The sequence below is a fragment of the Halyomorpha halys genome, unplaced genomic scaffold (assembly GCF_000696795.3).
Source record: "Halyomorpha halys isolate HHAL.00 unplaced genomic scaffold, Hhal_1.1 Scaffold278.1, whole genome shotgun sequence".
Classification (NCBI taxonomy): Eukaryota; Metazoa; Arthropoda; class Insecta; order Hemiptera; family Pentatomidae; genus Halyomorpha; species Halyomorpha halys.
The window spans coordinates 126,473-138,634 of NW_027109219.1; the positions used below are offsets into that span (position 1 = coordinate 126,473).

The 12,162-nt window shown below is 30.9% G+C and overlaps 2 protein-coding genes across 2 annotated transcripts in view; both read right to left on the minus strand.

Annotated features, from left to right (window-relative positions):
- Positions 1–62: 62 nt before the first annotated feature.
- LOC106680687 (uncharacterized) overlaps positions 63–12,162 on the minus strand; it is a 57,980-nt gene continuing 45,880 nt past the window's right edge. The window contains exons 2-3 of the mRNA XM_014420564.3: positions 3,865–4,135; positions 63–862 (exon numbers count right to left, since the gene is read on the minus strand). Of these exons, the coding sequence (XP_014276050.1) occupies positions 187–862; positions 3,865–4,135 (947 nt within the window). The 3' untranslated portion in view covers positions 63–186. The remainder of the gene's footprint in view (positions 863–3,864; positions 4,136–12,162) is intronic.
- LOC106680686 (glucosidase 2 subunit beta) lies at positions 5,552–7,064 on the minus strand. The gene has a single exon (XM_014420563.2). It carries the CDS (start codon positions 6,989–6,991, stop codon positions 5,579–5,581), a length of 1,413 nt encoding a protein of 470 aa, XP_014276049.1. The 5' UTR covers positions 6,992–7,064; the 3' UTR covers positions 5,552–5,578.

Consider the following 12,162-nt stretch of genomic DNA (forward strand, 5'->3'; position numbering starts at 1 on the left):
ACATATTTAATTATTTTCTACTAAAGCTACTAAATTGAAAATATACATCATAAATCATTATCATATACACTATATTAATTTTAGAGGTGTATTTTACAAAAAAAAAAAAAAAATACAAATATTTAATTTATACAAGAATTATATATCAAGAGTGATAGTGGACCTCTTCATTCGTATCATCTTTCTTTAGGCAGCTTCCACACCATCACTTGCTCCATTTTTTTCGTTGTTATTCTCTTCACCACTTTCATTTGAATGTTTAGCATTATCCTCTTCGTCCTTCTCTTTTTCAAACTGATCAGAATTTTCAAGAATTTCTTTAGGGCTCTGTAGTTTATCTAATGTTTCGTCAGCAGCTATTTCAGTAACTGTTGGTGCATTTGTTTCAGTCACTACTGAAACATTTGTATCTGTTGCTATTGGAGAATTTGCTTCAGTTCTTATTGCATTTTTTTCAGTCGTTATTGGAGTATTTATTTCAGTTATTATTATTGGAGCATTTGTTTCAGTTTCTATTGGATCATTTGTTCTAGTCACTACTGGATCATCCATTTCAGTTGCTATTGGAGCATTTGTTTCAGTTGCTTCTGGAACATCTGTTTCATTTACTAACTTACTTGATGTCTCATCTATCTTTTCTGCAACATTTATGAGGTTGGAAGCAGCTTCCTTTAAGCTATCTGTCTCATCTTCATTACTATCCTGTTTTACCATATCGGCTTCCATTTCTTTCAAGTCCTCTTCAATTTCTTGCTTGATATCTTCTAATTCTGAAGCAGGAAATTTTTCTGAGCTGTCATCTGGCCTTGTCCAGATTTCTGGTGAATGTATCCTCTCACTACAGTTCGGTGATCCTCTTGAACTGAAATCATTATCGCCTACTATAAGCTCTTATAACATCAACTTTCTCTATCCATTCCACTAATTATAATCCTGCCCTCAAGCAATTAAAAAAAAAGTTATTTTTTGAAACCGTGATTAAAGGCTTATAAAGCTGTGCCAAATAATTAGAAAAATACATAATATTTTGAAAAACTCTGCTTTGTTTTTAAGAAACTTACCCCCATCAGAAAATAAAGCATAGCTGCTATCAACAAAAAATTACTCATGCATCTAATTCAGACTCTACTTGTTATTTACTTTACAAAATGTTTTTTACCTTGAAGCTATGAGAATTAATAGGTGCAAATATTGTAATAATTAGGAATTTAGTATAAGAGATAAGAAAAGAAAAGACATAATTTTAGTGCAAGTTCTGTGTCATTATAAGCATGCTGTTAGATGGATTTATGTGATAATCACGGATTTAACAAGTGATTTTATTTAAATCAATTTTATTACAAACAAACTTTTAAATATTTTTCAAAAGTCTTATAATCTTTGGTAGGAATAAACACTTTGAACATGCGTATCAGGCTGATTTGTCAACTACAAAACTCATTACTTCTAAACCAAACTATAACCATGGTATCAGTATTTATCAAATGTACTAAATGCTTATTAATTTACCAAACGTGCTGTGTTTTAGCACTTATTTACATTGTGACAACAAATACAAATTTCACACAGCTTATCTGTAGTGTTTGCTATTTATAAATTTTTCTAAGACACTACGTTTAATGAGCAGATAAAACAAGTTATTTAGCAACACAACGACAACAATTTTATGATGTAAGGCACTATCGGTTACTTTAAGTGCATTTTTAGCAACATCAGGTATTACTCATCTTTTACAATCTCCTTCACAGGTGACTAGCAACTAAACCTACATTAATTAAAGCATTATTTATAGCAATGAAACCTCGAAATAGATAATGTAATTATTATCAGTAATAAAAATTACAAATATAAGATATTTCTTTTTAAAACATACTTGTGTCTTGGGAATCTTTGTATCCATATTTTAACATTATTGGTACTTTTCAAATGCATAAATTATTATTAGTCAGCTCAAAATTTTTAAAATATATATATTTTTTTTCAGTCATGGCTATAAATAAAATAGCATTTGGCCTAGTTTATGTGAGCTTAGTGGTAAGCACTAAGTTACTGTTTATTTGTACCAAGCACCTTGTGCTTAGTTCTTATGAAAGCTAATGTTAGGAGTGTAAATTGACAATGATATGGTATAAATTAACAGTTGTAATTACATTTATAATTGCATGAATAGAAGTGCTTGAAAATAAATTTAAGATTATAGGAATAAACAAAACAATGGCTGCCATGGAAAAATACTTATTAAACTTCTGTTGAATTCCTAACATAGCTTTGAAATGAGTTTAAAACATCAAAGCTAGTATCTTTTACATTTATATTTATCTAAGCTCTCAATTCCGTATCAAGTCGAAAATAATGGGTTACTAGTTGATAGAACCTGATTCTTTACAGCTGTGATGATGCTGTGATCACCACTTAGCACTAATAAATGAAATACAAGACATCGGTGGGAGCAGTTGGTTATAATGATTAATATTAAGCTCAGATAAACAGGCACCATATTTCATATACAGTTAATGTGAATGAAATAAATAAATATAAAATTAATAAATCAATTAAAATTGATGTGCAATATTAGGGAAGCTTAAAGATTTAATATTTTAAACATAATTATATTGTATACATTTAAGTTTGTTTTTTTTTACTTTCATGTTTCGACAAATTAAAGACTGCTTGCTGGTGTTCAATGTATGACTTAGGAAACAAATGAATTTAATAAGGGAAACAAGCTTTCAAAAATTCAATGTATATTTTAATACCTAACAAACTAATTTAGCAATTACTAGAATTAAAAAAAAAATCAATATTTCCTTAGTATTCTGTAAATTTTATCGAAGTTTTATTAGCAGCAATATCTTTAAACATTGTAAACTGTTTTGGAAATTGTTTCATTGATCACCAGCAGACTATATCATTAAAAATATTTGATCTTTATTACAACAGACAGAATCAATTAGCAATAACATATTTTGTAAGCAGTAACACATTTTTTAAGGAAATTAAAGAAATTACCTATTTTAATGCATTTACTTCCTCTTAAACAGAAATATGAACAACGGACAAATAATTTTTAAAAAATGGAAGACTATTACTTTTGTATAGGTAACAAAGCTGTAGATTTATTTCGTAACTGAAGAGGTTAACAATTTAACAATTATTTTGTTCCTGATAGAATTAATAATAAACAGTTTTCCATTTAATTCATAGAATCCAGTGTATATTAAATTGATGTTTGACAAAATTTATAATTAATTAATTTATCATGAAATAATTATAGTATTATAATGGATCAAATTTTACTTCATCCTGTAAAAATTAAAAACATAATATCACATTTATTTAATCACAGATATGTGGATGATAATATGAGAACTATTTATTTAAAAATTACATATTCACCAATGTTGAAAATATCACAGATATTTGCTTTTATTTGAACAGATAATGTTCTTAATCCAGATTTTTATTTTATTTTGTTTATTTGAAATTACAATAAGCTTGTACTACAACAAAGTGTTATTTCTAACAGTAAATATTTCAAGTGTAAATCTACCGGTATGTGATAGTGACAGTATCTTTTTATAAAAACATCTTATTTTTAATCAACGTTCATTGAGTATATAATTAACATCTGATTAATCATACAACCAGAGTATTATTAAATCTATGGATTTTAAATCATCGAATAAAATAATAGTGTCAAAAACACTATGTATTCGGAGAACTTTTTATATTATATTTTTTATTTATTGATGTGCTTGGCTTGAATCCAATATCTTAATTTAAGTAAAAGTAAAATAAATTTGTGTACTAATTAACTTAGCTAATTGACTCTGTCTTATCAAGTTCACCTGTTATACCACTTACTCCTTTTTTATACTTTCATCCTCTATATCCTCAAGAACAGCTTCACTGGTCTTTTTAATTTCTTCTTCGGCTTTCTGTACATCTTCTTTAGCTTTTTCAACTTCCTCCAGAGCTTTTTCTGTTGTGCTTTCTACTTCTGCTTTCGCTTCTTCCTTTGCCTTTTCAACTGCCTCTTCAGCAGCTGATTTCTCTGAGCTGAAAACTGATGTCACCTTTTCTTCTACATCCTCTACTATTTCTCCAGCCTTCTCTTTAACTGCCTCACCAGCTTCTGCAAAACAAATTGGCATTACTATTATTATCTGAAAGATTGATTCTTCAATTGCCTTAATAAAATCAATAAATAGTCAAGGAAATAATGGTAACCATAATTGAAGTTATTATGGATTAGCACATTAGTTACATATTTTTTTAAGGGGCTTTCTTAATTTTAATGGAGTAAAGAGACTCTCAGAACCCTCTTAGCATCACGAGTTTGTGTTTATAATGTGGGAATTTAGATTGTGTTATTCTACCCTTGTGTTCTAAGACTTTTTTTTGCAATTTTTTATCTGTGATTTATTTTGATAGTCCAATACTGAAAGTCAACTCTAACAGGTTTGAACCGGAACCAAGATTCAGAATTCAAACCAATATGCTATTGTAAAACCTTTTGAAAAATGATAGTCTCTGGCAAAAATAAATTGAAAGTCATTAAAATAAATTTTGCATCAGGTATTTAATCACAGGCACTGGTTATTAAATTTGTAATGTATGTTTGAAAGAAATCTCTTAACAGATGTGCAAACTCTTAGAATGCTAGGACCTCCACTTTTGAGGAGGGTATGAAATCAAATCGCAGTACAAATTTTATAAATCACTTCATTCATTATGTTTCAAATTTTAGATCACAACACAAATAAATAAAAAAAATACGCATAACATAGATATATGCATGAATTTTATTAAAAATAATAACTTGCATGTCATCCTGGTTGAAATTAATTCATTTTCTGAGTTGTTCTGAATTTAAGGAAATGAAAATACAATGCTATAGGTACCTCTCATAAGGAGAAACTACAAGAAATAGCTACTGATTCTGACATTTTTATATCTATAGTAAAGAAAATAATATAAAAATTGTCATCAAATTAAAAAAAATATTTGTCTGCTATTTTTTATTTTTTTTTTATATATGTATATATAGTTGACCGTAAAAATTGATATATAAGATGGTCAGGGTTGCGGTCAAAAGTGAAACAAAAATAGTTGTAAACTATTAGCTATTATTACCAGTAATTTGGCACAGCTAAATTTGATAAAAATTTTAGTGATCCATCATCGATTACTGTTATTTTTTATCATAAAACTTGTGAAGAAGTAAATTATCATTTTAATTACTAACCACTCATTTATAAAAACAGAAAAAAACAAAAATGAACAATAATTGAAATCAAAACTGCTTATTATCCATTATTTGGAAATGAAGTCTATTAGATTCTTTCTTCTTTAGATTGATATTGTGAGAAAGATGTAGCTTATGTAAGAGTTAGTCCCTTTTTTAAAGGTTTGTATCTGTAGAAGTATAATAAAATCATTTTTAGTTTTTATTTAATACATAATAATTTATTACTTGTTAATTTCGAGGATTTTCATTGTATTAATAAGTGTAGTAAATTAAGACAATATAATTAAGTAAACAGTTATATTTATTATTATCAATATACCTAAACAACTACAATTCATCATGAATAAAACATGTGTCTAGAATATTACATGCTGCTGGTGATAGCATTTCAAAAATATATTCACATTTAGTTGGTTCTGAAACTCTTACAACTTCATTTGCTATACCACAACTGATTACTACCTTCACTGTTCTACGATAGTCCTTCCAACAAAATTCACCTCCATCATATAACATTGTTTTGTATTCTTTATCTAACCACCCTGCCCAGTTACCAAGTATGGTTTCTGGTCCGTCAGCTCTATGAGACTGTAATACTTTATCAAAAGGACATATTTTATAATGAAAAGATTGATCAAAATATTTAAAGCACTCTCCTTCCCACACAGCGAATTCATTTTCTGGTCCATAATCCATCGATAGTACATTTTTAAGGGAGGCAATTTCTTGTTCTATACCTTCTAATATTTCTTTAGCAGTTTTGTAATGTAAGTATGCTTCCTTGGATTTTTGTATAATTTCTTTTGTACTTGCATCATATTTTTCTTCAGTAATTTCATCATTTCTTTCAGTATCAGATTCCCTATCATAATTATTATTTGCACGATTAGAACGAAGAAAATCTAGCTTATCAAATAAGTATAACTGTTTTAATTTTGGCCAAGCAGTTTCATAAAATATAGACCTGGTAACATTTCCATTGAAACCAAAAAAATATTCAATTTCTTCCTTAGATACAGTACCATCTTTGTCCTCATCAAATATTGGTCTTTTTTTTATTTCTGCAAGTTCTAAGATGCCATCATGATTGGCATCAACAGCAGAGAATATACCATCAACTACTTTATTTTCTTCCTCTTCCTTCTGTTCTTGCATTGATTTAGTACTCTTTGATTGTAATTGTTCAACTTTTTGTTTATCTAAGACATCTTTCTGATATTCTTTTTCTTCTAAAACTTTCAAATGTTTCAATCGCTTATTTTCTAATTTAATCATAGCTAGCTCCCTTTCTACCTTCATTCGATTTCCTGTTGCCAATAGTTGAAGCCTCAATCGGTTTCCGAGAATGAAAATTTGGTTCTTCGTTTCTTTTAATTGATTTGCCTTCGATCCAATTATGTCACAATGGTATACACATTTACCAGTCAAATATTCATCTGAAGCATCACAGCAATCGCAGAATCCGTCATTTACTCTCGACGATGGAATGCTTTGGGGAATATGTCCTATATTCTTACAGAAAAATGTTCCGTTTGGACAAGCAGAAGTTCCTGGTTCATCGGATCCATCCTCACAGTCGCAGTAATCATCATTTACATAAGCGAAAGGTATTGAATCTTGTCCATCGAAACAAGTAAAATCCTTTGAAGGATCGTACCTATCACTTTTAGGTAATGGAACTTCTACCAGGGCAAGGATTGTTGAACTTAAGGTACATATCAATTGAAAGATTGTAAACATATTTTTATTTATTATAACCTCACACCAAAATGTTAAATATTCTCAACATATTTTGGACTACGATAGGACGCTATGCTAACTTGATCGCTGATTGGTTAAATACCTTATTTATTTTATCATTAAAAAAAAAAAAGGATGACGGAAGCTATAGAATAGAAATCAATTACTAATCTTTCCTCCAAGTGATTTATTAGGTTTTTCATCATGTAAGTGCTTCAATCTGAACAGGAAAGTCGGTTTTAACAAAGAGGTTACAACGTATTCTGGATGTAGTGGTAAGATTGTCATTTATTTTTACTGTCCAAAAACTTAAAGTCAACTTCAACAAGTTGGAATCGAGCATCAGAAACGATACAGATAAGGCTTCGTACAACCATTTGAAAAATTTTAGCCTATGGCAAAAAGAGATTGAAATATATTTCGCTTCAGGGTATCAATCTATCATAAGGGTATTTAATCGAAATCATAGGTATTAGAATTTATCGTCGGAGGCCCCTCACCTACAAATTCTTTTATAGTAGTATTCTCACTGTATGGAAATTACAAACAACAGCTAAGTATCTCATAAAGTACCAACGGTAGAAAAAGGTCTGTATTCAATCGGATTTAAGTAACAAATGCATAATGCAACTAATTCATGTCTTTTCCTTTCTGTTTTAGAGGGATCCGGAAAAAAAAAAATAATTTGTAACTCATATTTTAAGAAAATCGTTATAATAGAATATCTTCTATGTGCGAAATCTCAGAACGCTGGGATCTCCATTGAGGAGGGTATGAAATCAAATTACAGTACAATGTTTATAAATCACTTCGGTTATATTTCAAATTTAACAGATCTCTATAGAAATTAATAAATAATTATGAAGAATAACAAAAAAAAAAGTCCAAGTTTATGGGTTAGCAAGATTTCCTCACTATTTTTTTTAATCCTTTTATTTTCTCTCTGAAATTTATCCTTTTTCTGCATATTCTATTTGGTACTTGATTACTTATATTTCAAGGTAAAAGATTTTTCGTTTGAGAGTAAAGTATACCAGAGGCGTTTTTGATCAGTTTTATCTAGGAAAGTAATTTTTCTAAGTGTGAAGTAATAGTGATATATATACTCAACTTTTCACCAACTTTGAGAAACACATATTTTACTACAGCCAGTTACGGAACCAAATTTGTTCCTTGATGCCTAAAAATGTGAGTGAAAATTTTCGATTCAGAGAAAATATTTTTTTTCATTTCACATTTGAATATACTAATTCTCTACAATCGGTAGCGACGAACGAAAAAATAAATATAACATATCGCTGCTTCGGTTTCATAGTTTCACATCCACAGAACATGAACAGCGACAACTGTTTGCTTTGGATTGAGACAAACAATACTAAAAAAGTTATTTAGAACAATGACTTTACTCTAAAAAATTATTTACTCCGGGTTATTTTTTATTCGAAGTCTAAAACTAATGGAGATGAAGAGAAAGGCGTACATAGTTTTCTCCCAGACACAATTAATCCCGATGAATAGTACTTTCGAGTAAAAAAACAAAACAAGACTTGAAGTAAAGAAAACAAAGGTTTTTAAACAGAAGGAAACAAAGCCTCTTAAACAGAATGTGCTTCATAAAATCAATATTTAAATTTAAACAAGGTAGGTACTTAATCTGGTTCTGAAATGCCATTAATCTTGCTACAAGCACAAAGCCCCTTAAACGTCAATAGTCACAAATGGTTTTATTCTACCTCGTTGGAACCATTGTAGTATTCGGTAAGGGGCCCATGAGATACTGTTCTGCAGGTGAAGGCCCCTCGGGAGATAGCAGCCGAGCCAGCGGGTCTCCTTCGTAATCGCGGCTTAGGAATCGAGATAAGGGTAGGTCGATAGGTCAGCCACCTACTGTTTACCTTTCATCAGATTATAGCCAGTTCAACATGGCTTACTATAGGGTTACTGAAAGAACGATGGGCTGAAGGGAAGATACATGGTTTTTGGTGGTATGGAGGACCTTTCAGTTAAATGAAGTGTGCCAAGTTAAAAAAAAAAGTCCCTTAAAATGCTGTAAGTAAATTTATCGAAGAGTCACTTATTTTCATTGAGCCTTTTGGGCTGGGACAAAGAAGATTAAATAAAAGAAAATCGTGATGGAGTCTATAAATGTGAGACTTCAAAACTCTTCCTTTTAATTGCACAGTTAAATTATTCATACAACTTCGAAAAATTTATTCACTATACCAATATGAGCATATAGGCCCTAAGGACAGACCGTAGAAGTTATTCCTGTTTTCGAGTAAATTTATTTTGGATATTTAAAGTATGATGTAACGTCCGAAAAGTTTTAATAAACTACTCTACCGTTTTCAGTAGAGAGAGTTAATATACATATAGCATTGTATTTATATACGAGTGTTTTATGATGTAATCGCAAATCTCGTTCCATTAAACGTTCATTTCTTTCAATCGACTGAATATTTCTCATTTAAAAACTAAGATGAATTTCGAATTAAAAGTTCTACAACTCAAGAAGAAAAAATATATACAAATTGATAAATGTAAATTGTATTGATTTCGTGACGCTAAGGAATACTCGAGATGAAGCGATAGTGGTGGGAGGCAACGCTCAATTTTTTTTTACATTTAGATTAAAATATCTCGAAAAATAATAATCGTAGCTGCATAATATAAGTAGGGAAAATGTTTTAATCCTCTTTGTAATGAGCTACAATTGAACATTGTACCTTGACGAAGTTTGATCAGAAGATTGCCTTCTGTCGGCCAGTCCCAAGACTAGCTAAATGGAAAGAAATGATAACAAGTTATTAAATACTTGAATTAAAAATCGGAGATGAATACTGTACCTGAAGGAAAGGCTCAGTATATTTCATTCTCATCGTAAAGAGCTGATCAAAATTATATCTTGACGCTACATGAGATACCGGCAAAAAGTGGAAAAGATTGGGCTAGACATAAAATGATAAAAAAAAACTTTTAAAAACGTTTACAAAATAATGTAGTTTTTTCCATTAGAAGAATTAGCGAACATACTTAACGCCTGCGGATACTGCGGCACTAATAAATCCCCATATTGCTATTTACCCGTTGGTTGCTTGGTAGCCGTTATGGGCCAATAAAACAAAGCTCAACAAGAAACAGCCTTCTTAACCGTTGACCTTTTCAAGCGATGCCTACCAACCTTCATTACCATATCTTCTAGTCCCCACTCAATCTCTATTAAAAGGATTATAACTTCGCAGTTCATCACAGCTTTACAGATTGCCTCGACAGAGATAATATATTCAATTAAACCGCACGTTTTTTAGAAAGCTTCTTTAAAACCAAATATCTGCATTATCATTCCAGGATCCTCTATAAAATTTTATTACGACAGAACATCCAAGTTTTGTTTTGAACTAACAGAAATATACTTTTGATATCTTCATTATTTGTACAGTTTTTATTGGTACATTTGAACTCAAGAATATTATCACTGGGCACCACGGGAGTAAATAGGTTATCTATCAACTTAAAACAAAATATTAATCTAAAAGATGATAGTGAAACCAATCTGGGCTTAAGGACTTGAACTCTGGAGGATAGAAATTCTTTCGATCACTAAGCTTACCCAATCCTTTGAGTCCTAAAGTCCTTTGAGCAATAGTCAATCTTTCATATTACGTAAGCAATAAACCCTTACAGCAAGACCTCATCCCATATATCCTTGATGTTATCTATAATAAATATAAATATAAATTTTCATACTTGCGTCAGAAACTGATACACCATCCTAATCCTAGTACACCTTAGCTTATTAGAACAGTCTTAGCTATTCAAATGACCCTCCACGAAGATTGTTAGGGACCTTTTGTGAATATAATACTGGAGTTATGGCCAGTTTCTCCGTTCAAGATCTCTCAAATTCAGCCGAATCGTTCAGCAAAGCTTCCATCATCAAGCCATCAAGCACAATAATATTGCATTACCTTACGGATTATTATTTTTGACGTACGTCGAGATATAACTTCGTCGTCTGAATTCTCATCTTAAATCGTTTTATAAAGTCTTCAAAGAAGGAAATGCATTTACAATGTATCATGAAGCACATACTTTTGTGGTATGTGTTGGACTAAAGTACCTCCTATAATTATAGGCTGAAATCGCTTAGCGTTTCTCAACCTAATACCCAACCCTCCAGCTTCGTCTCATCTTCGGCCTCCGATAGTCGAAAGGAGTTGACGCTGCGAAACACCATTTCCAGGAAGTGGCGTGTGGCGTATCAGTAGTGAAGCGCTCGCCCCGATTTGATCTGGGTCTGCAGATACCTCCCGGTATTTCACGTCTAGCTTCAGATCTGTTTTATCGCTTCCCTCGAAATAGGATTAAGATGCAAATAGCAGGTCAGCCGAATCTTTTGGTAGAATAAATAACCAAATAACAGGACTTCTGAATCCAGAGGCCACAACTGCTGTCATTCAATGGTATCATCTGGTTCAGGTTCCCTACCTTTGAGATTTTTTATCGCCATCATTTCTAGCCGATTGAGGCCAACATTTCTATAAATATTGTGGTACTAAGTAATTTAAATTTTTTTAATATATTTATCGACGATGATGAAATTTGAAATCGAATTATCAAACAATAAACGAAAAAAAAATAAAGAAGTATTTCATATACGGTATTTTATACAAAAAACATTTAAAAACCGCTAGCTAACATGAGCAGAGGTCAGCGACCTGGTCAATCTAAACGTCCTTCCGTGTATGACTACTTCCATGAGTAATAGTTCCGAATCGATTATGTCATTTCAACAAAAATCTATATTCGTTATTCACACCATCAAGAGCTTCAAGTTCATTTTAACACAAAATTATAACCGAAGAAAAAGTTGTTAGCTTTTAATACCAAGATCGCAACTTCACCTGGGCCCTGTTTCATAATAAAGTACTAACTAATACTATTAGTCTTGTCGTCTTGACTTAATAAAATTACACCGACTTGTACAATAGTAGTTTGTTCTTTAGTACTTTTTAAATCCAGTAATATCACTAATAGTCCTCCCTATAATGAAAAAAAAAGTGTTAGTGTAATTACCACTTTGTTTCTATACTTGTTCTATGAACCAATACTGTTAGCTTTCATTATGAAGCAGGGGCCAGGTTGTGATCAAGGAAAAGGTCGCGTAAATT